The sequence below is a fragment of the Vanrija pseudolonga genome, chromosome 2 (genome assembly GCF_020906515.1).
Source record: "Vanrija pseudolonga chromosome 2, complete sequence".
Taxonomy (NCBI): domain Eukaryota; kingdom Fungi; phylum Basidiomycota; class Tremellomycetes; order Trichosporonales; family Trichosporonaceae; genus Vanrija; species Vanrija pseudolonga.
Genome location: NC_085850.1, coordinates 1,645,251 through 1,667,362, shown reverse-complemented (window position 1 = coordinate 1,667,362; position 22,112 = coordinate 1,645,251). Strand labels below are relative to the sequence as shown.

At 61.7% G+C, this 22,112-nt stretch overlaps 8 protein-coding genes across 9 annotated transcripts; 5 read left to right on the top strand and 3 right to left on the bottom strand.

The window, feature by feature from the left end:
- The first annotated feature begins 573 nt into the window (after positions 1-573).
- Positions 574-4,078, top strand: LOC62_02G002402 (uncharacterized protein). The gene is made up of 3 exons (XM_062768913.1): positions 574-926; positions 1,475-2,069; positions 2,148-4,078. The coding sequence occupies exons 2-3, from the start codon at positions 1,523-1,525 to the stop codon at positions 3,896-3,898; spliced, it is 2,298 nt and encodes a 765-aa protein (XP_062624897.1). The 5' UTR covers positions 574-926; positions 1,475-1,522; the 3' UTR covers positions 3,899-4,078.
- A 255-nt stretch (positions 4,079-4,333) lies between these two features.
- LOC62_02G002401 (uncharacterized protein) lies at positions 4,334-5,121 on the bottom strand (the record flags this gene model as incomplete). The annotated part of the gene is made up of 2 exons (XM_062768912.1): positions 4,334-4,656; positions 4,698-5,121. The coding sequence occupies 2 exons, from the start codon at positions 5,119-5,121 to the stop codon at positions 4,334-4,336; spliced, it is 747 nt and encodes a 248-aa protein (XP_062624896.1).
- A 127-nt stretch (positions 5,122-5,248) lies between these two features.
- On the bottom strand, positions 5,249-8,790 carry RNF216_1 (E3 ubiquitin-protein ligase; the record flags this gene model as incomplete). Of its 2 annotated transcripts, XM_062768910.1 has the most annotated exons (13): positions 8,544-8,790; positions 7,691-8,410; positions 7,384-7,646; positions 7,196-7,341; positions 7,072-7,161; positions 6,774-7,031; positions 6,703-6,727; positions 6,553-6,664; positions 6,486-6,501; positions 6,375-6,450; positions 6,257-6,333; positions 5,869-5,992; positions 5,249-5,808 (listed from the first exon to the last, which is right to left on the bottom strand). In XM_062768910.1, the coding sequence occupies exons 2-13, from the start codon at positions 8,371-8,373 to the stop codon at positions 5,720-5,722; spliced, it is 1,959 nt and encodes a 652-aa protein (XP_062624894.1). In that variant the 5' UTR covers positions 8,374-8,410; positions 8,544-8,790. The 2 variants fall into 2 exon arrangements, with proteins under 2 accessions (XP_062624894.1, XP_062624895.1); XM_062768911.1 differs by lacking the exon at positions 5,249-5,808 and having other exon boundaries at positions 5,865-6,212.
- Positions 8,791-9,045: 255 nt separating this feature from the next.
- On the top strand, positions 9,046-10,350 carry pup2 (putative proteasome subunit alpha type-5). The gene is made up of 8 exons (XM_062768909.1): positions 9,046-9,217; positions 9,300-9,339; positions 9,390-9,405; positions 9,453-9,478; positions 9,528-9,833; positions 9,876-9,934; positions 9,973-10,075; positions 10,124-10,350. Exons 1-8 carry the CDS (start codon positions 9,204-9,206, stop codon positions 10,295-10,297), a joined length of 738 nt encoding a protein of 245 aa, XP_062624893.1. The 5' UTR covers positions 9,046-9,203; the 3' UTR covers positions 10,298-10,350.
- Positions 10,351-10,392: 42 nt separating this feature from the next.
- Positions 10,393-11,034, bottom strand: LOC62_02G002398 (uncharacterized protein; the record flags this gene model as incomplete). The annotated part of the gene is made up of 1 exon (XM_062768908.1): positions 10,393-11,034. One exon carries the CDS (start codon positions 11,032-11,034, stop codon positions 10,393-10,395), a length of 642 nt encoding a protein of 213 aa, XP_062624892.1.
- A 1,051-nt stretch (positions 11,035-12,085) lies between these two features.
- RAG5 (Hexokinase) lies at positions 12,086-14,872 on the top strand. Its single transcript, XM_062768907.1, has 13 exons — positions 12,086-12,200; positions 12,644-12,931; positions 12,979-13,009; positions 13,056-13,100; positions 13,148-13,230; positions 13,278-13,284; positions 13,328-13,347; positions 13,393-13,553; positions 13,589-13,679; positions 13,727-13,855; positions 13,898-14,092; positions 14,129-14,602; positions 14,649-14,872. The coding sequence occupies exons 2-13, from the start codon at positions 12,692-12,694 to the stop codon at positions 14,817-14,819; spliced, it is 1,647 nt and encodes a 548-aa protein (XP_062624891.1). The 5' UTR covers positions 12,086-12,200; positions 12,644-12,691; the 3' UTR covers positions 14,820-14,872.
- A 696-nt stretch (positions 14,873-15,568) lies between these two features.
- Positions 15,569-16,297, top strand: budA_0 (Alpha-acetolactate decarboxylase; the record flags this gene model as incomplete). Its single annotated transcript, XM_062768906.1, has 1 exon — positions 15,569-16,297. The coding sequence occupies one exon, from the start codon at positions 15,569-15,571 to the stop codon at positions 16,295-16,297; it is 729 nt and encodes a 242-aa protein (XP_062624890.1).
- Positions 16,298-18,051: 1,754 nt separating this feature from the next.
- Positions 18,052-20,631, top strand: cmkC (Calcium/calmodulin-dependent protein kinase kinase cmkC). Its single transcript, XM_062768905.1, has 4 exons — positions 18,052-18,899; positions 18,949-19,203; positions 19,247-19,755; positions 19,795-20,631. Exons 1-4 carry the CDS (start codon positions 18,189-18,191, stop codon positions 20,501-20,503), a joined length of 2,184 nt encoding a protein of 727 aa, XP_062624889.1. The 5' UTR covers positions 18,052-18,188; the 3' UTR covers positions 20,504-20,631.
- The last annotated feature ends 1,481 nt before the right edge of the window (positions 20,632-22,112 follow it).

Genomic DNA, 22,112 nt, shown 5'->3' with positions numbered 1-22,112 from the left:
CATGAGTCAGAGTGACGCTGTTAGCCCCGTCGTTGCCGCGGCGTCTGGCCCGGAGCAAAGGATGCACTGTGCCTTGGCCAGGGCGGAAACAGGCCTTGTCCAGCTTCGCTTCGGCCCGGGGCACGCACGAGGCCCGCCCGCACTGCCCGACGACGGCTGATGGCGGACGACGGCGAAGACAAGTTCTGCCAGGGACCAAGACCAGGTTCGTAGAGAGGGACGACGACACAAACAGGCACAACCAGCAACAGCCTACTGGCTCAAGCTCACAAGCCGTGTACTTTTTTATGTCGCCATGTGGTCTGGTTGTGTAACAAGAAAGAAAAAAAGGTTTCGTAGCAGGGGGAACATGTTGGAGAGCAGGCTTAAACAGAGGCCGGGGGGACAAAGGAGCAAGGAGAGAGGGGCAGTAGGCTTTTTGCCAGGGCTGTTACCAGGGACGGCCGAACGGCGGCCCACGCACTGAAGATGCATTGTTGCACTGTTGTCGCCGATCCTCACAGGCCGTTTGAGCACAGGCAGCAGCAGCAACAGTTACCAGGCATCCGCCGTCGTCGTCTCCATCGCTCCATCACAACATCCATCTCACCAACTCCTCTCTCCATCGTCAGTCTTATTATTCTTTACCCCGCCTGCCACCGGCTGCCGCCTCCCTCGCCATCCCGACCCACGCTACTACAACGCCACAGGCTTACACGGCTCGACGCGGGACCTCCCCACCCGGCCTGTCTCACTCCTTGTCGCCCACCCCTCGCATCAACCAGCCAGCCAGAACAACCAAGTCCACGGCCCCCAAGTTTTTTAAACCGCCGTACTAGACTACCGACCGAAGCCCAGGACTTGACTGCCATCCCCGTCTGACGCCTCCCTCGTCATTCGCATAGTTGTACTACTTGGAAACCACGAGCCGGTCCCTACCACTAGAGGTGCGTCGTTCGTCTCGGGAGCCGCCTCCCTTCCCCGAACCCTTAGTTACCATACCACCACCGAAACCCGTCCACGCGTGCATCCTCGGCACCGCTGCATGCGCTGCTGGCATGGACTGGCTGATAATCTCGATCTACCTACCCGCGTTCTTTTAGACAGGCCTCTGCTGCTGCTGCACCCCCCGCAAAGCCCAATTGGTGCACCTGAGTTGAAATCAATTCATTTCGGCGCAGCGCGGCAGCGGCGGCGGCGGCAGCACCGTCAGAGGCCGAGGTTGGCGCGCGGCAGTCGGTAGCGTAGGGGGCGAACACGGCATGCTGCTCACCACCCGACGACTAAAGAAGATCTCGCGCGTCGTTCCTTTGAGGTGCGACAAGCGCGTCGCCTTCTTGTTGAAAGCATCGTGCGCGAGCTCGATACTCACTTCTTCACTCTTCCCCATATCATTCTTGCTCCTCCACACCACTTCCCCCCCAACCCGGTCCCCTGCCACAACTCCGTCTCCCGCCGCGCCCACCTCATGCCCAGGCACTGACAAAGTCACCAGCATTGTCATCGCCAACTTTACCCCCAAACCGACTAAACCACCCATACGATGCCCGCCAGTCTCCGACCCAGCTTGCGTCGAAGCGCTGCCGACGTTCAGTCTCTTGGTCTCGAAGACGAGCTTTCATTTGGCTCGGACGAAGACTTGATGGAGACCATCGGGGAGATTGACGTGCCAGGCGTCGCCGCCCCCGGGCTGACTCCCGTCTCCTCGCGCGGCAGCACCCTACCGCCACCGGCATCATCCTCAGGTTCCAGTGTGCACAAGTTGCGCACAAAGGCGACCAAGCCGACGCGGAGCTTCAAGTCTGGCAAGGACTCTGTCCGTGCGCGCAAAGACTCTCAAACATCTCTTGCCTCGAGCACTCATCTCCTTCCTCCTCTCCCTCCAGTCCCATCTGGGTCGACACTCGATCTCCCATCAGACATGTTTGGAGACCGTTCTGGCACCAAGCGCGGGTCGCTCATGGGCGCCTTCAAGGTCAAGGGCCTCCGCAAATGGCGCGACGACCAGAGCAGCAGCAAAATGTCCTTTGTTACCGACTCGCAGAGCCAAGCCTCGTCGCTGTCGCTGTCCAAGATGAACTCGAACACTTGTAAGTAGCTAAGGCCAGGTGGGCAAAATACCCCGGCGTTACGCAAGCTCTTACGCCCTGGTGCTAACCACGCGTTAGCTTCCCGCCCTTCCATCTCGTCATCCGTTGCCTACACACCCGTCGTCAACTCACCCGCGTCGATGATGGCCCCACACCTCAACTTGTCGCCGTTTGACGCCAAGCACCACCACTACGACTACGATGTCAAGCAGCCGATGCCTCCCTCGGTCAGGGACATTTTCCCCGAGAAGGAGAAGGCCACAGTGGCACCCAAGCAGGCACCTACTCCCTCACCGGTAGTCGCCGCGTGGGCGCCCACAGACATCAGCAGCGCCATCCTGCCGACCTTCCCCGCCAGTGTTGGCGCGCTCGAGCCTATCACCGTGCTCAGCGTCCAGGGTGCCAAGCGGCCACCGACGTCAATACTCTCGGCTCGGGGAGACCGCAGCATCCGCAATGCCTCTGGCGTCCGCTGGACGCCTTGCACCTTGGTGTTCACGTCGTTCAAGGTCAGCGTCTCGGGCCAGCCTACCGATGACGACGAGCGCACCGTTGCCCACGTCCACGTCTTTTCTACGCTGCGCCAGACTCAGCCCGCAACAGCATCGCCCAGCTTGCGTCGCACCCGGAGCATCACGGGCACGTACGACCCGACTGCGCCACGCGTCGAGGTTGAACGTCGTGCGCTCTGTCGGATGTCGACTGCGTCGATCGCTGAAGACTACATGGATGCCGATGGTCGCGCCAGCGTCCTCCGCATCGTGTTCGGAGATGAGGACCGTACAAAGGCTGGCGACGAGTGGCTGCTGGAGATGAAGGACAGCCGCGAGTTGACCGAGTGGATCAGGCACGTCAAGAAGACTGCCATCTTGATCAACGCCGAGGAGCTGGGATACGGCCCGGCGATCCGCTCGGCCTACGAAAATCAGTCGTTGACCGCAGAGGATCTCGCCTTGAAGCTCAGCGCCCACGCCCGCTCTGCCGCAGAGGCCCGTGACAAGAACGGCAGTCGCAAGACTGGAGTCCAGCCGGAGACCAAGTCGGGTGACACCGCCCTCAATCGCGCCCAGTCGGCCGAGGAGATCACCACCAATGCGTCGCTTGGAGCTATCCAGCACCGCAAGTCATTCTCCGAGTCGACTCTTCTTGTCACCGACTCGTCGAACGACGAGCCAGACAGCCTTGGCTCGGCAGCCGGCCTGGCTCTTTCGGGCCTGTCGCTGTCAGGCGGCTTTGCGTTCCCCGCACCTCCTTCCGACCTGCCCTCGTTCCCTGCCCCGCCGACCGACCTCCCGTCGTTCCCTATGCCTCCTACTACGGCGCCATCAATGTCGGCGTTCCCTGCTCCTCCTTCGGACCTGCCAGTTCCAGTTCGCCGCCCGGCGCCGGCACCGCCCGCAGTTAAGCCTCCGTCTGCGGCCGAGCTGTTCGCCAAGTCTGTCACGTCGTCGTCGCCCCCTGTTCTCCCTTGCCCTGTGAACGGAAGCGACGCCGACGACGAGGAGGACGTGCCGGTTACTCGTGTCGCGCGTTGCCCCACGCCGCCTCTGCGCCGCAGCCCGCCGGCCGAGGCTTCCGAGCCTCCCAAGCCCGCTGCAGTGTCGGTCCTCCAGGCCAAGTCCAAGACACAGGCGCCTAGCATTGCGTCCACTGCTGGTGGGTCGCAGGCGAGTGGCACAAGGAGCCTGCGCCGACTGCGCGGCAAGCCGCAGGTCATTGACATTATGGCCGAGTTTTCGCAAATCGAGGCCGACAACACGCCGCTGGGCGAGGACGAGGAGCCTATCCGAGACGACCGTGAGCGTCGTATCCGCTTCGCCGAGGAGTAGAGGAGAATGACGACCTCTGCCACCTGTATCCTGGTGTTGCGACTATTTATCTGTTCACACACTTCCTGTACTGCATACTTTACAATCTATATCCATAGACTGGTCGCCGGGCGCGGCCGACACGACAATAAATCATGATTAGTGCTATCTAGTTCCACATGCATGTGGCTTGTATGTCCGCGAGGCGGGGAGCGAGCGATGAGCCCGGGGGTGAAGGTCGGACTACCCAACTGCGAGCGTCCAGCGCCGCCTCGTCTTGCCCAGCGTCCACACCGCAGCAGATACAAATGATACATGCTGTGTCTTCGACCTAGTATTACGAGGACAGCGAGGATGGATGGAGGTCGGTCACCCCGCATCCTCCGCGCACCCACGCGGCACTCTCCCTCGCCTCGCCGTCCATCTCTTCTCTCCCACTCTGCTCCACCTACGACCTCACTTCCCTGCCCCCTTCAGCACGTCCTGCACAGCCTTGGCAGCAGTCTTGACGCCCTCCCGGCGGGCAAACATGGCCGCCGCGCGCCCCTCGGCGAAGGTAGCCAGCTGCGCGGGGGTCGGGAGCGCGCCGACGCCCGACGTCGGCGCCGGGGTCGTGCTCGCCGGGGGCGCAGCGTCGGGCCCTGCTCCTGCTCCTGCTCCTGCTGCTGGTGCTGCTGGCGGGACCGCCGACGACAGGGGCACGGGCAGCGCGCCGACGAGGTATGTGCCGCCGAGCTGGATGAGCGCGAGGAGCGTCTGCGCGTAGTCTAGTTGCAGGGCTGCGTGGGGTGAGCTGGGCACACGAACGCAGCGCACTCACCTTCCAACCTCGCGAGCCCGCCGCTACGCTCGGCGCCCTCGCCGGACGTGAAGACGCTCCCCTCGAGACTGGACAGCTCGAGGCGCACGGCCTCGGCGCGCTCGAGCAGGCGCGCAATGTCCGGGATTGCGCGGAGCGTGTCGTCCGCCTCGGTCTGCGGCGTCGCTGTCGCTGCTGTTGGCGGAGGGAGGGGGACCGGGATGGACAGCTGTTGCTGAGCGGCAGGCGTGCCGGCCAGGTTGAGGTTTGTGAGCGGCGCAGAGTAGCTGCCTGCCAGGGCGAGCAGCGTGCCCGGCGACGCGGCGGCGGGCGAGGCCGACGGCAGCAGGAACGGGTGCAGCGGCACGCTTGGGGACGCGCCGAGGCCTGGCGTCGCGTGCAGCCCTGGTGTGAGCGCTGTGAGCGGGTTGAATGGCGACGACATGGTGGGTTGGGAGAGTTCAAGTTGACGAAAGGATTGTGTTGTCACTTTCACCCGGTGGCGGTGGAGGTTGGGTGGAGGCCAATCCCTCCGGCCAACCCAGGCCATCATGCGACTTACTTCACAGCTACATGCATATATGCCCGCTCATGCACAGTACAATGGTATGGTGGGGCGCGAATCGCGCCAGTCAGGGAACAGCCCATGCTATAGAGATACACACAGGGGAGGAGACACAACGCGCGTTACTGCGGCGGATGGAACTGAGGCAAGTACAGATGGTCTTGCTGATTGCGAAGGCGCTCCCGCAGGGCATCCAACGCTGGAGGGTAGCCAGGGTATGCCAGGGGAGGCATCGGTGGTGGGGGTGGGATGGCAGCGGCAATATCGCCAGGGAGCGGGGGTGGTACAAAGACCACCGGGTTGGGGTTGGGGAATGGGTTCATGTTATCGAGGTCGGCTTGGGCCAGTGGCGCAAGAAGCTGGGCCGGGTTCATGTACGGCGGCGGTGCCGGCAAATGGAGGTGCCCGTGTGGTGGAATGAGTGGTCGCAAAGGCAGAGGAGGACGACGAAGCAAGGCCAGTTCAGCCTGGACTTGCGCTAGAAGGTCGGGCGCAGGTTCCACTGGTCGCAAAGGTTGGAGAGGTGGCATTGGATAGGCCAGAGGTGGAAATGGGCGTTGACGGGCACTGTAGTTGTCAGACGAGGTCATATGACAAACAATTCGAACTTTGGAACATCGAGCTTACTGCATAGCTCGACGGAGAGCGGCCGCCCCAGGCAGAGGCTCGGCTCCCCCCGCGACGGCACGGCCCATTCCGTCAAGAAAGTGCAGCCGTGCCTCCACCCCTGGTTGGTTCGGCCCCGCGTTCGCTGGGTTGTGCTGAGCCCAGGCGGCGCGAGCATTTTGAATTGCTCGACCAGCCGGCAGTCCAGGCGGCAGTCCCGCCTGCATGGCAGCATACGCCGCAGCCGCCGGCCGAGCAGCGGCAGCTGCTGCCTCGGGCGCGTCGACACGCAGGTCATCTGCGTTGAGCTCGACTCCCTCCTGAGCAGCGCGCTCTAGGATTGTCTGCTGCGCAGTGTCGCGGGCCTGACGGATCTGCATGTCAGTGCCGACAAGGTTTGCTCGCTCACGCGTTGTGCCTCTGTCTGCGCCTCGTTCTGGTCCCAAAGCCGGCACTTGCCAGACTTGCGCTCAGCCGCGGGACGACCTGGAGCTGCGTGTGAGTGTCGCTCCGTTGCGCCTTCATACCTTGGTCAAAGTGCGCATAGCCTTCGGGAATGGCCTTCTGGCAAATGTAGCAGCTCATTGTATTACACGAGTGACACTGGGGTTAGCAGAGCTTGCCCCCGAGTCACCAACCATAATTTTGTTGCAACTGGGCCAAGTTAGAGAGGAACGCTGGTTTGTCTGGTCACACCCAACTTACCCGTGTTCCTTAACATACGGCTTGGAGCACTTCGGGCACTTGCGCATCAGCGCTTCCGACATAGCCTCTTCGACGGCGTGCCGCTTGTCAAGCTTGAGGTCGGCTTCGACCTCTTGAAGAGTTAGCGAGGCAATCGTCATTGAAACACACCTTCACACCGCTTTGGGATATGGTCCTGGGTCATGGTCAGCGGTGGCATTGTTACCCCTGGCCGAACTTACCGGCCGCTTGCACTTCCTGCAAGTCACCTTCAGACACGTAGTGTTGAGACAGTGGAATAGCTTCTCCGCCTCGTTGTCGATGACGACAGCGTAGGGGCAGAACGGACAGCTCTCCAGGCCATCGATCTCCGCCATCTCCAGGTCCTTGTACTGCTTCAATCGATGATAGAGCTCGAGCGTCTTGGTGGGGAGAACTTGAGCCAGTACCCCTTCAGTGAACAGATTGGCGCATCCAGACATATCCATACAACTGATGGCCTGTAGGCGATCAGAAGACTTGAACCCATTCCTTACTCACAGTCAACTGCTCGCCCAGTTTACTCTCAGCCAGACTCTTGACGCAGGTTTTGCAGAATAAGTGGCCCTCGTCGCAGGACACCATCTCGGACTGCCGTCAGCTCTCACCCCCTTGCGCGGCTCACCAAAGGCTCCATGTCAAAGCAACAGCCACACTCCGCTGCATTGCCAGTCTTGATAGCATCCTCTTTGGCCTTGGCGGCGGCAGCCTCCTTCTCTTGTGCAGCCTTGGCAGCGGCAATCTCCGCTTCCTTCGTCTCCTTCTCCTTGTCTGTCAAGGTCAGCGCCTGTCGTCTGCACAAATAAAGCTCACTCATGAGAGCTATCAGCTGCTTCTTCTCGCGACGCAGTTCGACATAACCAGAAGGGTCGTGATAGTCGGGGCCGCCTCGAACAACAATAGGATCATTGAACCACTCGTCCTCGTCTGGTAAGGCGTGGTTCTTCCCTTTTGTCTCCGTTCGACCCTTCTTCAACGGGGCAAACAGGCCCGGCCCTCCAGCTTGTTGGCGTAACAGTATCAAGTATGTCGGGATGAGCTGAAAGCCACCCCCTGTCTGAAACGTTTGTCGAATACTTGGCACACGGTCAGCACATGAGTGTTTTTCTGGTGCACTTACAATCCGACAGGGATCATCAGAAAGTGGCTCTCGAGCACCTCTAGAGCTTGGGACCGGTATGACAAGCCGGTGCGCTTATCCTTTCGATAGTTGGGGTCCGTGTACTGGCTGTCCTCCGCCTCCCTGTCCTGCGGGGCGGCCTTCGCGGCCGCCGCTCCCGCTTTTGGGTACGCGTCCAACGCAAACGCCATGTCGATAACTATGCGGACTGCGTCTTGCCCCGGCACATTACTCGTCGGTGCGAGAGCCGCAATCTGTTGAGTGAGATTCGTCTTGACCCAGTCTGGGCAAATGTCGGGTATGATGTCGACGACCAAGTCCACGAGGTAGTCTGCCTTGGGTACAATCGGCGCTTGGGGATCCGAGCCTGGGGCCGGTTGGTTCGAAGGCCCAGCTTCCGCGTTGACAGCGGAAGAGTGAGCACTGTCACCGGTTTGAACCCGGGGTGTCTTACGCTTCCGAGGCGCCGGCTGTTCAATGAGAATGGGGCTGCTGCTCGAGCGCGTTCGCTTTCCTCGCCCCGAGCCCCGAGGGGCTGAAGGGCCCGGCTCGTCTTCGTCTGACGAGAGGACAAGGATGGGCGCTGCCCTTGCTTTGGGCCTCATGTGAACTGGTGCTTCGTTCAACACGACAATGTCATCGTCGTCCAAGTCGGCTTGGGCGGTATTTAGACGGGGCGGCATGTCGGAGGGTGGTATGTTGGTCGGAGGTGCCGAGTCGCTTAAAGTGGTGGGTGGTTGTGAGCGGGGGGGCCTGGCACGCTATGCAGAGTGGCCACCTTCACCCACTGCCCTGCGAGAGGAAGCATCGTGTCAGCATGGGTAGTGTGTGGAGGAAGGCAGGATGGTCTCACCCTGGGTGCACCGAGACACCGCCCTTTGGCTGGGTGGTGTTGTGCACTACGTCTTTGTTTTTGTTTGCCACCGGGCGGGAGGGAGAGGGTGGTTGCGGTTGAGACAGTCGCGGTGTGCTGGTGGAGAGCTATTGATGAGTCTTGAAGTGGTCGATGCAACGTAGCGAGAGTTGTGCAATAGCAAAAGAGAGAAGAGAGTGAATGAAGGAGGTGTTGGTTGGGGTGTCTCGCAGTGTCTGGTGCGCTCCGAGTGGGTTGGGGTCGGGTTGAATGAACTTGGGCGCGCTCGTTTGCCGCCCGCCGGCTGGTTGTAATGGTGTGCGGTCATTTGCGACAAGCGACCCGCTGCAGCTGATAATCTCTGGTCAGGCACGGGCGCGTCGCGTGGTAAAACGGGATCAAAATCATGGTTACGTAACAAAGTGAATCACTGACTGTGGGCCGCGCGTTCGCAACTCGTCACCACCTTCCTCTCTGGCTCGCTGAGTGACGACGGGCAGTTGAACCAACTTGTCATCTTGATCTCCAACCTCGTTCACACCTACCCATTCACTCCTTTGCAAGCGTCTACCGCGTGCAGTGATACAACCGCAGCTTGGACATACCGGCACCCCTTGAAACTCGACCTTTACACCACCCTTCCCGGCCCCTCCTTCCACCATGTTCCTCACTCGGTACGTCACTGGCGCAGAGACCAGTTCGCTGCCAACCGGCCGAGTTTGGCTTGACAAGCTGTTCTGACACCGATCCTTACAGCTCCGAGTACGACCGTGGTGTCAACACCTTCTCGCCCGAGGTGAGTGCCGCCGTCGCGTTCGAGTTGGGTTCGAGCTGACCATGTCGTAGGGCCGTCTCTTCCAAGGTACATTTGCCTACTTTGCTCAAAGAAGATTGCTAACGTTAATATAGTCGAGTATGCCATGGAGGCTATCAAGGTGAGCGAGCAACCGTTGTGCTTCTCGGGGAAGTAGCTGACGTTTCCAGCTTGGTTCCACGACCGTCGGTATCACGACGCCCCACGGCACTGTCCTCGGTGTCGAGAAGCGCGTCCAGTCGCCGCTCCTCGAGTCGTCGTCGATCGAGAAGATCATGGAGGTCGACCGTCACATTGGCTGCGCCATGTCGGGTCTCACTGCCGACGCCAGGACGATGGTCGACCACGCGCGCGTGACCAGCCAGATGCACGCCTTCACCTACGACGAGCCCATTGGTGTCGAGAGCGCTACCCAGGCGGTCTGCGACCTTGCGCTCCGTTTCGGTGAGAGTGTCGAGGACGACGAGGCTCTGATGGTATGTGATGTGTGCTGTGAGGGTCAAGCTGACGCGACCCAGTCTCGACCATTCGGTGTCGCCCTCCTCATTGCTGGTATCGACGAGAGGGGCCCTCAGCTGTAAGTGCACCAATGTGGAGTAGGTAACTCACACCCAGCTACCACACCGACCCCTCGGGTACTTTCACCAAGTACGAGGCCAAGGCCATTGGCTCTGGCTCGGATGCTGCCCAGCAGTCGCTCCAGGACTCGTTCCACAAGGTGCGTGGTTTGCGCTTCGATGTCGTCTCCTAGCTCACCCCTCCTCAGCAAATGAGCCTTGCCGAGGCCCACACGCTTGCGCTCAAGGTCCTGAGGCAGGTCATGGAGGAGAGGTTGGACGAGAACAACGTGCAGCTCGCGCAGGTTACCCCTGGCCAGGGCTTCCACATCCTCAACGAGACCGAGCTTAGGGAAGCCATCGAGAGCCTCCCCGCGGCATAAGAGAGAGAGAGAGAGAAAGATATGTAGCATGCATGGATACAGATTAACGTGCAGGGTATGAGGTGGTGTAGATGATGAGAAACGATGCTGGCTGGCTACTTGTCGACCGGACGGAAGACCTTGAGGCTGCCCCATGCCCATCCGGCAGCGCGGTCCCAGACACCACCGGCGCCCTTCTTCCTCTGCTCATCGGTGAGCTGCTCCGCACCCTTGGGATCAGACAACTCGAGCATGATGCCAACCTCGACGCGGCCCGAGTCGTCCTTGAGGCCAACTCGTCCCCACTCGAGCCAGACGCCGACCCAGCCGCCAGAGCCCTTACGGCTGGGCTCGCCGAGCAGGCGCACGAGGTCGCGGCCCTTGGTTGCTGGCACGACCTCGAAGCGTTCTGGGCGGGGGTAGCGGAACTCGGCCTCGCCCTCCTTGCGCGGCGGGAGGACGACCTCGGTCTCGGCGAAGCACAGCTCGAGCGCCGGGGCGGGAGAGTACGTCGGCTTTGTTGACTTGCTCGGCCCAGGGGGCGGGTTGAAGATGTCGATGCTGTCGAGCGCCAGCGGTGCTCCCGTGAAGCAGAGCGACACGCCGAGGGGATAGTAGTTGTGGTAGGTCGCGTCGGGGTACGCCTTGACTTCTGGGTCTGGCGCGCTGCCGAACAGCGAGGTGAGGGTCGAGGCGATGGTGGCGTCGCCTGGCGAGAGGCCGAAGAGAGCGTGAAGTGATGCCACGGGGAGAGGCATGCTGAAGAGGTGACTTGTCAGGTGGTAAAGTCTACGAGGCTGTCGCGAATGGATGACCAGCTGGATCAGTGGTTCAGCGGCTCTCTCGAGTGGAGGGAGGGCAGTGAGACAGGTCAAGAGGGCACGTGGGTTTGCTTCCGTGACAGGACGAGGACTATGGCCAGGACTAGGAGTGCAGCCTCCTCTCCCAGGCAAAGCGACGCCAGCTGAGGCTACGGGCCATGCGAAGAGACGAAAGCACGGCAGCCCCGCACACCCTAGTGGGTACAGCGGATACTGGCACTGGCTCAAGCCGAGACGAGTGAAAGCCAAGTCAAAACCAAGGCCGATTTGCTGCTGGGGCAAGGCGGGGCCACGCCCGCTGCCATCTCATCGGTCCTATCTCGGATGTTTGCGGCGGACCGTCGGCCATTTGACTGGACGCAGCTACTGGGTCGGCAGAGGTGCTGTGATAGACTTGGATAGGTTGGAGGCCTCGGAAGGAAAGAGGGGGGCCAGCCAGAGGGGCCATGACGGCCATGACGCGGGTGTTTGGCTGGTCGTGTCCGTAGCCCAGTGACGCCTCCCCTGTCAGCCAGCGGCCAGCCAGTAGTAGCCAGCCAGCCAGGCAAGGTCCCGCAGTCAGTCAATCAGCCGCGCAGCGCAGCCGACCTCTTGCTCGCGCCGACTGCCAACCAATTTTCTTCTTCAGTCATCCGGCTGCAGCCGCATGCCCAATACGCATCAGCCGACCACTGCCGGCGGCCAAAAGCTGGGGCAAGCAGGGGCGGGCAGCGGGTCCGCTTGCAAAAAACCTGCGGTTTGCCAAGCGAGGAGTGGCTGTGGGTCAGCTGGCATGGCCGCTGTACCCTGTGTCAGGCAGGCATATGCCGGCGGCAACGCGTGCCGCCGGGGCAGGTGGGCCCAGTGACACGGCGCGGAGTTTGACAGACGACAAGGCGCAAAGTCAGAGGAAAAGGGTCACGCCCACTGCTGCCGGCCTGCTCCAACAAGAGGGGAGACACGGAGCAGCATACCCAGCCGCACAACAGGCCTTATCCCACTGCCGCCCCCGTCAACGACTTTGCTCCCCCATCTCATCCTTCTCTCTCTCCGTCGCCACTGAGCCTGCCATACTCACCAGCACACCACTCACCACCACCACCACCAGACACCTCTGACACCTGGTACGTGACACGCACAACCCCTACGCCCCCCGGAACCCTTTGCTCCGTGCCCCACACGCTGGGCGCCGCCCCGGCAGGCAGTCGGCCGTGGGGAGGGCGGCGCGACGAACGGCGTTTAGCCCTTTGCTTCGTTCGACCCGTCATGCCGGATCACCGGGGCGACGCGATGAGCAGTGGTCTGGACGCGCGGGGCGCAAGCGTAGCGGAGGGTTCTAGTGCATCCTGCGGTGCATCTGCTGTGTGCTGCTGGGCGCTCGATATCCCATCTCGGCGCGGTAAACACGCTGCGACGGGCCGTGTCCAGACCTTGCTAGCTTCCTCGCCCCCCCTGCCCACATCGTCGGAGTGACTGTCCATCGTGACTGTGACTGTCCATCTCGCATCGCACTTCCCGCACCTTTGTCTCTACTTGAACCCCCCGAGCCCCGCTTACCATGACCCAGTCCCACGCATCCCTTCCCCTCGCCCGCACCCCACCCCCAGCGCACAAAATGTCCAACGGCGTGCTCGACAACGGCACCAACATCGGCACCGCGGCCCGCAAGGCCTCCATCTCGAACGGCCAGAGCTTCGCCCTCGAGCGCCGCCCTTCGTCTGGCACCCCCGAGCCCATCCAGGGCTTCACGGCGCTCGACAAGCCGGTCCAGGCCAACGGTGGCCCTCAGCTCAGCCGTCGTAGCTCCTCGAGCGCGCCCAACGGCCACCACGTCGTTTACCACACCAGGACGCAGGTGGGTGGATGTGGTCGGATCTAGATGACTCTCGCTGACCATGACAGGCCGATGCCGACTTCCCCCATGCCGAGAAGAGTGGGTCGAGCTGGTGTGCTTCATAGAGATGAGCTCACACCCGCAGGGACGATTGCCGACCACCTCCGCAAGTACGAGTCGCTCCTCACCAGTGAGTAGATGTGTAGATGCTCGGATTGTGCAGCTGACCACTGGCAGTCACCCCCCAGCGCATGCGCATGATCGTCACGGCCTTTGAGGAGACGCTCGACAAGGGCCTCCAGAGGAGCGGCGAGGTTGTTGTGAGTTTACAATGATTCACGATTGAGTGCCCAGCTGACGCTCCCAGCCTATGAGTGCGTACCCTAGACTTCATCTTGACCCCTGCTGACGCTCCAGTCCCCACCTTTGTCTTCGGAGTGAGTAACCTCGCTCCGGCTTGGAACACGCACTGACACCGGCAGTGGCCTTCTGGAAAGGAGACTGGTGACTTCCTCGCTGTCGACCTCGGAGGCACCAACCTCCGTGTCTGTCTCGTCTCGCTCTATGGCGAGGGCAAGTTCGAGGTCACCCAGACCAAGTACCGCCTCACCGAGGAGCAGAAGCAGGGCGAGGGCTCTGACCTGTGAGTTAATTTGGCGCGCTAGTCTGACTCTCCAGCTTCGACTTCTGTGCCCAGTGCCTGGACAGCTTCATCCGTGACAACCTCGGCCGTGGTGACGATGACGAGCTCCTTCCCCTAGGCTTCACCGTGAGTAGAGCTGTTGTGACGTCGCCACACCGTAGCTCACCCGCCAGTTCTCGTACCCCTGCGAGCAGCTCCGTATCGACCATGGAACCCTCATCCGCTGGACCAAGGGCTTCGGCGCTGCCAACGTCGAGGGCAACGACGCGGCCGACCTGTTCAAGAACTCGCTCAAGAAGTTTGTGAGTTGCCGAGCACTGTTCGATCTCGAGCTGACCTGGCAGAACGTTCGTGCCGAGCTCACCGCCCTCATCAACGACACCACCGGCACCCTTATTGCCTCCAACTACGTCAACCCCAACACCCGCATCGCCGTCATCTTCGGTACCGGCTGCAACGCTGCCTACATGGAGACGGCCGAGAACATTCCCAAGATCGAGTTCATGGGCCTTCCCAAGTCGCAGGACATGGCGATCAACGTGGGTTGACCAAAATGAGTTAGTGCTAACCCGCAGTGCGAGTGGGGAGCGTTCGACTCGTTCAAGCACGAGCACCTGCCCCGTACCCGCTACGACATCATCATCGACGAGTCGTCCAACAAGCCCGGAGAGCAGTCGTTTGAGAAGATGATCGCCGGTCTCTACCTCGGCGAGATCTTCCGTCTGATCCTCTGCGAGCTCATCGACTCTGGTGACCTCTTCCTCGGCCAGAACACCTACAAGCTTGAGAAGGCATACGCGTTCGACACTGCCTTCCTCTCGCTCATGGAGAGCGACCCTACCGACGAGCTCCTCACCATCATTGGTGTCTTCAACCACTTCTTCGGTATCGAGACGACGCTGGAGGAGCGCCAGTTCTTCAGGAAGCTGGCCGTTCTGATCGGTACCCGCTCTGCCCGCCTCTCGGCATGCGGTATCGCTGCCATTGCCCAGAAGAAGGGCTACCTGGAGAAGGGCTGCGCTGTCGGCGCCGACGGCTCGCTCTACAACGTGAGTTGACCCTTGATCGCGCAGGAGCTGCAACTGACGCTACCAGAAATACCCTCACTTCGCCGACCGCATCCACGAGGCGCTGGTCGACATCTTTGGCGAGGCAGGACGGAAGATTGTGACGCACCACGCCGAGGACGGCTCGGGCGTGGGCAGCGCTATCATCGCTGCCATGACCAAGAAGCGCAAGAGCGAGGGCTACTTTGCCGACTACTAGAGGGGGTCCCGACGTGTTATACAGTGTGATATTGGATGTACAGATCTAGGCTGCTGGGAGAGAGTGTGGGCGATGGAGAGTGGTGGTCGGGACTCGAGGCAGCGGACACAGTTTGGTTAGCCTCAGGAGGGGAGAGGCTCATGACGGTGTCTGAAGCGTAACAGATCACACCAAGACCGGTTTAATGGTCTAGTTGGAGTATTGTTGGCTTCTTCGTCCGGCCATAGCAACAAGGAGACAGAGCCCGCGAGATCCCGCGGCCTTTGACGGATTGCGGTGTGTGAGTAGTATGTGACGGAGTACCGAGCGAGCGAGCGAGCGAGCGAGCGAGCTGTCGTGTAGACTGTTCCGCACGGCAGCGCGGCAAGTCGCCGTCGCGGCGGAGTCGGCGCGGACGAGTACGCGGTTAAGAAAGAGTATAAGTAAAGGCTGACGTGAGGACGAGGTTGTCGACTCACTGCCGCCCACCACCTACTCCATCTCGCCCGTTGGCCTCACCCGGCCTCCACCCCTCCACTTCTAGTCGATAGCGATTGCGCGACCGCGACTTGAACGACGACGACTGTTCTCATCTCAGCATTGCAACATCTCCACGCCCTCTGCACCAGCACACGAGACGACAAACCTCGACCGCGACGACCAGCACGGACTCGGCCCCGCGTGGCACTTTGAACCCCTCCCCTCCCAGGCTCCCAACTCGCCTTCCTCCGCCTCGCTCGCCCGCCCCCTCCCCCCTCCCCATCCTCGCGATGCCCCCAAACGAGCTGTACCAGTTCTCGGTCGTCTCAGCGCTCATGGACGGCGTAGCCGGCACCGGCGTCCCGCTGCGCCGCGTGATCGAGCACGGGTCCCACGGCCTCGGCACATTCCGAGGCATGCGGGGCGAGCTGATCGCGCTCGACGGCGAGGTCTGGAAGATGAAGCACGACGGGAGCGTGCTCCGGGCGGACATCACGCCCGAGTCGCAGACAGAAGACTACTCGCCCTTCGCGATGGTCACGGACTTTGTCGCCGAGCACCGGGGCACGGCGACACTGAGCGCCAAGTCGGGCGTCGAGGACGTCCTCCGCCGCCTCGCGCCAGACGCACACAACACGCACATCGCGTTCCGGATAGACGGCGCGTTCAAGAGCATCAAGGTGCGCACGGCGCAGGGGCAGTGCTTCCCCGGCGAGGGGCTCAAGGACGTCGCGAGCCGCCAAGTCGAGGTCACGCTGCCCGCGAGCCACGGCACCGTCATCGGCTTCCGCTCCCCCCAGTTCCTGCAAGGCGTCGTCGTCGCCGGCGTGCACATGCACTACATTGACGCGGGGCGCACGGCCGGCGGCCACGTGCTCGCGCTCGAGAGCGACGGCGAGGTGCAGGTGCAGGTCGCGGAACTGTGGCGCACGGTCATGGACCTGCCAAGGGGGGACACGGCCTTCAATGAGGCGCCGCTTGCGCTCAACGACGGCGGGATCAAGGCTGTTGAGGGGTAGGAGTAGGGGGTTAGAGGGAGTAGAGGCGGGGAGTAGACGCAAGAGGACAACAGGAGGAAGGCAACAGCATGAGCACCGCACCGCAGCAGACAGCGCAGTAGAGACCCCACGAGTGCCACAGTCAATGCATAGACATATCATGGCGTGTTAGGATCTGATGGCGATTCCTTGGATCCGCGGCAGTCCAGCAGCACGACGACGTGATGCTCCACAACCCGCACCCACCACCCCGTTATCTCCTCCACATCGCCAACCAGACCGGCCGGCTGCCCGGCTCACCCGGCACACGACGAATCGTCGCGACGCCAATCCGACGTACTTGGTCTGCGCGTCACGGCCAGATCTCCGGCTCCGCCCTCTCCCCCTCCCTTCCTCCCTCCCGGCGGCAGGTTTACAGCATGGTCAGTCTGGCCCGTGGAGCGGGTGGAGTCGTCGTGCCGATCAGTGTTCCTGGCCGTGGTGTCGCCTGCCCGATGCTAGCTAGCCAGCCAGCTAGCTGGTCACTGTCGGACGCAGGCTCGCCCGATGCAACAACGTCGGGGTTCTTTTCCTTCTCGTCGTCGTCGAGCGGGCTGGATAGCGCCGTCGTGCGGCCCGTAAGACGCGGCATGCGGCGTCCATAGCCTGATGTCTGGCGCGTGCCGCGGAAATGTCGCCGCGTCGGCTCTGCGCTGCTGCTGCTGCACCGCAACGCGTCACGGAGGAGAGGAGCCGTGTCACTTGCACGCAACCCATGGCCGAGGACGAGCACGCTGTACCGTGGTGGAAGGTTTGGCCGCTGGCCGAACAGTTCCTAGAAGATCGACGTCAGCTGCTTGCGGCTGGGTGGGTGGTTCCAGAGGGCCGCGGAGGTTCCGGTGAGCAAGTGAGCAGGCGACGCAGCAGCAGACGAGCAAGTCTACAGACAGACGGCGACGGCCATGACGTATGGCAATTATGACCCAGCTAGTACGACGACCACGGCCGCTGCCGAGATTCCTAATTTTTCCCTCGTTTCGTCCATTAGTAGGTGCCTTCTGGCTATTTTGCGAACTGTTGCGCTCGTCAAAGCTACGAGAGAGCTGCAGACACTCACTGGTTGGATACAGGGGGCAAGCAAGGCAACAAAAGAGTCGCACGCAGGTCAGTCTCAGCCTCAGCTTCAGGCTTGCACCGCCGCCGCCGCATCCTCCGCCACCGCTGCCACCGTCGCCGTCGCCGCGCCGTGCCCTCGCCTTGGCACGCAGCGCCAAGTGTGCTCTCCTGGCCGCGCGCAGCAGCGGCGTGTTTGAGATGTTACTTGCTTGCTTGCGTGCTGCTGCTGCTGCTGCTGCTGCTGCTGCTGCTGCCCGCTTGCTTGCTCTTGCTCGCACTCACTCGTCGCACGCGCTCGTCGCGGCTGCGCCGTGCGTGCCCTGTCGCACGCTAGCCAGAATGCTGGAGTTTGAGGGGGGATCTGGCTGGAGCAAGAGAAAGGAGGCGAGGGCCAAAGGGGCCAACGCCGATGCCGAACCCTCTCCCTCCGGTTCTTACGGGGCGAATAATGGTTTGCGACTGGTCGTGTGGGTAACTCTAATTGCCCCGGTAACAAAGGGTTTAGGGGTGAGGGGTTGGGTGCGACAGCAGCAGGCATGCTGCGAGGAAATGCTTAGCGACCCCTTGGACCAGATGCCTTGCTTTGAACGACGACGACTAAATTGTATTACTCTGCTCGTAGACTGGAAATAAATACATCAAACTGTTGTCGTCGTTGTGCGTGTTGCTTTTAGCCGACCCACCCACGACCCCACATACCCACACAAAAGTCGTTGTCGCACTCAACTTATACAAAAGGTCGCTCGCGCGTGCGTGCACCCACCCACTCTATCCCCATCCACACCCCGCCGCCACCACCATCACTGTGTGATCCGCAATGCCCACACCAAACGAGCAGGGCGCAGCGGGAACACCAGGTGGTGCACCACCACGCGCCGACCTGCTGGCTCCAGACGCCGCCGTCATGACACTGCAGCCGCCGACGCCGGTGGACGCTGCACCAGGCTCGGGGCTCGCGTCTATCCTCGTCAGTCCCTCGTCCATCACCACTCCCACCATTGAAGAGGAGCCAGAGGAGCTCCAGTACGACTCGCCAGAAGAGGAGTGGGAAGAGCCAGCTGCCGCCGCCGCCGCTGCCGACCGGCGCCCGCTTCACCCTTACTCCAAACCTGTCCGCGGGCATTCCACACCCATTCCCGCGTCGTCGATGAGCAGCCAGCACACGGTAAAGGGTAGTGGTGACGACCTGTCCCTCGTCAACTCACCGCCAAGCATGCTCGGCACGTCGCTTCCCTCGTCGTCTCCGTCGGTTGCCTCCGTCTCACCGTCCCACCTAGCCAGCTCAAGCCCCCACCTCTTCGAGGCCCCAAAGCGCGCGCCCTCGCCCTCGTCGCCAGACTACCGCAACGTACTCCGCTCGTCGCGCCAGAACTCGACCCACCGCGTCCGCGAGACGACGGCCGGCTCGCAGCGCAACACGCTCGATGGCGCACGCATGGTCAACCAGTACAAGATTGGACGCACGTTGGGCAAGGGTGCATTTGCTACTGTCTACTCGAGTCTCGATGTTGGCACGGGAGAGGAATACGTGAGTCGTCCCGCTCGACACCGCGACGCCCCGCTGACCCTTGTCACAGGCCGTAAAGGAGTTCTCAAAGTCCCGCCTGCAGAACAAGATGCTCCACGAGCGACAGATGAAACAGCAGCGTGAGAGGAGGAGACGGCCCGCTCGCCCCGGTGTGACTGCGGCGACGGCGGATGCCCCGGAGGCCCCCACAACGCGTCCACCCCTGTCACGCTCCACCACCATTGACGAGGAGGCTCTGGCGAATGACCCGCTCGCACTCATTCGTCGTGAGATTGCAGTCATGATGAAGCTCGACCACCCAAATGTAGGTTGGCTGCGCACGTTGCAGGGAAACTGACGCCACCTAGCTCATCAAGCTCTACGAGTCCATCTCGGTTCCAAGCTCGGACTCACTCTTCCTGGTCCTCGAGTACGGCGCCGGTGGAGTCCTCATGAACATCGAGCCCGGCGCAGACTCGACCGACGCCAAGCCAGCCTTCCCCATCGATCAGACGCGCGAGTACTTCCGCCAGCTCGTCTTGTCGCTAGAGTACCTCCACCACAATGGCGTGACCCACCGTGACATCAAGCCTGAGAATATCCTCTTCTCAAAGGACAGGGACCTTGTCAAGCTCGCAGACTTTGGAGTGTCGGAAATGTTCGAAGCAAAGACCAACGACGACCGCATCAGGACACAGGGCGGCAGCCCTGCGTTCCTCAGCCCCGAGGCCTTTACAGCCAGCACGTCCACCGCCGTTCATGGCCGCCCTGTCGACATTTGGGCTCTAGGCGTCACCCTCTACTGCATGCTCACTGGCACACTGCCCTGGAACACGGCCCACCCTGCCGAGCTCTACACACGCGTCACTACGGAAGAGTGAGCAGACAGCTGCCTCGACATTGCTGACCTCCCCAGACCCCTGATCAACGACGAGTGGCCACCGGAACTCAAGGACCTCGTCACTGGTATGCTCACCAAGGATCCCAGCAAGCGCTTTACGATCCCAGACATTCGTGCCAACCCCTGGGTCACCAACTTTGGCGAGAGCCCTCTGGTCGACGTCGAGGAAAACCTGTACTACTGGGGCAAGGAGGTCGTGGAGCCTACTACCGAAGAAATCAAGAAGGCCATCACGTCGCTCCGGTCTCTTTTCACTGTGGTCCGCGCAGTCAACAAGATGCGCCGCCTGCAAAGCATGAGCTCCCAACAGCGTGCCTTGTCAACCTCTACCCAGCTCCCGATCCCCAGCGACATGTCAGGTACCTCTGGATCTATGGACTCGTACGCCGTTTCTGTCACAACAGGAGCGACCACGCCTGACGTCAGCGGCAGCCCCAAGGTCGACTTTGAGCCCGGCTTGCCGTCGAATCGCGCGTTCTCGGGCCTGCCCCCGATCGACACAGGTGCCGGCCGCCCCGTATTCTCCGACGAGCCAAGCACGATGGGCTCCCCCATCGAAGGCGACTTTGTTGGCTCGCCCGTCGAGATGGCCGCGTCGCCGGTCCAGGTCGACTCGCCACTCGAGTGCGAGTCGCCCATCGAGGACGCACACATCACCGACGCCATCGTCGCGTCGCCCGAAGGCGAGGAGATTGAGCTCGTGGAGTCACCCACCTCGGAATAGGACAATAACACGCACGCAAACACACGACCTGTATGTACTTTACGCCCCACACGATCACACAAACACGAACAATAAACGAACCGTCATTTGTACGCCCATCATGATAGCATATGCACGTGTATACTGTGTACGGCGGCAGTGTGGCGCAAGAATATGTTGTACATGAACTTTGTAACTTCTACTTCAGTCTATCCCTCTTGCCTGTCCGTGACTTCTACTCAATGCTGCATGGCCCAACGCCTTTGGTGCCACAATGCTCGCCCTCACGACCTCGTCCCCCCTCCTCCTCCCCCCTACTGCCGCTCAACCATGATGAGGTTGTCGATCAGCTTGTCCCAGTACTCGTCGCTGCTCTCCTGGGTCGCGTCGCCGCCACTGGTGAGGTTGGCTACGCCGAGGACCGAGCCGTCCAGCCCTGCTGATGGCGGGAAGATGACGCTCGTATCCAGCGTCGTGGACGACGTGCTCATCGGGTCGTCGGTGGGCGTGCCGCCCACGCCGCCCCAGCCCATGAAGCCCAGGCTGGAGAGGTTGGGCGTCGACGCGAAGCCTGGTGTTGGCGGGGGCGGGCCAAAACCGCCCGGCGTCATCTGCGCGCCGGCGGGTGTCTGCGCACCCATGCCAAAGTTGTAGCTGCTGCCTGGGGCGTAGCCGAGCCCAGTATCGAGGTTGGCTGCGCCGCTGCCAATGCCAACACTCAGTGTCGCGTTGTTGCTCAGCCAGTTGTCAAGCAGACGCTGGCTGTGGTCCTCTTCGTGCTCGGCGGAACTGGCCGGGCTCGGCTGTACGCCCGGCATGAAGCCGCTCAGCCCGGCATGGTGCGGGTTCATGTACCGTGCCCACGATGCGACAGGTGGCGCACGTGGCGTCGCTGTGCCCGTGGCTGTGGCTGGACGAGGGGTCGGTGCGGTGCTCGCCGCCGCCGCGGCTTCGGCGGAGAAGCTGTTGGCGTAGTTCTCGCCCTGCTGTCTCAAGGCGAGGAGTAGCGCCACACTGTCCTTGTCCTGCGCGTTGAGCTCGCCAGGCGCCATGGTGTCCTCGTAGATCTGGGCCGCTCGCCGAGACAGCGTGTGGATAATCTGCACCTCCTTGCGGGTCGTCTCGTCCAGCTGGGAGACCTCGCTCCATGGGTGTTGCTCCAGGAACGTAGTGAGGATACGCCGCATAAAGTCGGCATCGGATCCACGAGGGTCGATAATTGCGCTGATGCCAGCGATCATTGCGCTGTTGAACATCTTGAACTGTCCGGCAACAGAGTACAGCCAGTAGTTTGGCACTTCGCGCTGGAAGTCTTGGCGGATCTGGAAGTCGAGCTTGGCCGACTCGAAACAGGCCGTGCGGGAGGCTTGGTACCGGTTGCTCGACAGTCGCCGCAGGAGCCAAGGACGCTGCCAGATCAGCTCGGAAGACAGCGAAGGGACAGTTGACTTACGTGAAGAATAATTGTTGTTACCAGCACCTCAGTCAGGAGCATGAAGCGGTGCACGGGCAGCCAGTAGAATTCTGAGGCATGTTAGCTCACGAGGACAAGGCGACTGCCACACGCACGCTTGTCAAGACTCTTGTCCGGATCCCGCATCCTGAAGTGCGGAGGCAACTTGTTGTTGAA

What these genes read in the sequence shown, in the direction of transcription:
- LOC62_02G002402 (XM_062768913.1), top strand. Translation starts at nt 1,523, where the DNA reads ATGCCCGCCAGTCTCCGACCCAGCTTGCGTCGAAGCGCTGCCGACGTT. An exon ending in CAAGATGAACTCGAACACTT is followed by an intron (nt 2,070 to 2,147) that starts GTAAGTAGCTAA and finishes ACCACGCGTTAG; the next exon opens with CTTCCCGCCCTTCCATCTCG.
- pup2 (XM_062768909.1), top strand. An exon ending in GACGAGAGGGGCCCTCAGCT is followed by an intron (nt 9,935 to 9,972) that starts GTAAGTGCACCA and finishes ACTCACACCCAG; the next exon opens with CTACCACACCGACCCCTCGG. An exon ending in TCCAGGACTCGTTCCACAAG is followed by an intron (nt 10,076 to 10,123) that starts GTGCGTGGTTTG and finishes ACCCCTCCTCAG; the next exon opens with CAAATGAGCCTTGCCGAGGC.
- RAG5 (XM_062768907.1), top strand. Translation starts at nt 12,692, where the DNA reads ATGTCCAACGGCGTGCTCGACAACGGCACCAACATCGGCACCGCGGCC. An exon ending in TCCCCACCTTTGTCTTCGGA is followed by an intron (nt 13,348 to 13,392) that starts GTGAGTAACCTC and finishes TGACACCGGCAG; the next exon opens with TGGCCTTCTGGAAAGGAGAC. An exon ending in AGAACTCGCTCAAGAAGTTT is followed by an intron (nt 13,856 to 13,897) that starts GTGAGTTGCCGA and finishes CTGACCTGGCAG; the next exon opens with AACGTTCGTGCCGAGCTCAC.
- cmkC (XM_062768905.1), top strand. Translation starts at nt 18,189, where the DNA reads ATGCCCACACCAAACGAGCAGGGCGCAGCGGGAACACCAGGTGGTGCA. An exon ending in TGAAGCTCGACCACCCAAAT is followed by an intron (nt 19,204 to 19,246) that starts GTAGGTTGGCTG and finishes GACGCCACCTAG; the next exon opens with CTCATCAAGCTCTACGAGTC. An exon ending in ACACGCGTCACTACGGAAGA is followed by an intron (nt 19,756 to 19,794) that starts GTGAGCAGACAG and finishes TGACCTCCCCAG; the next exon opens with ACCCCTGATCAACGACGAGT.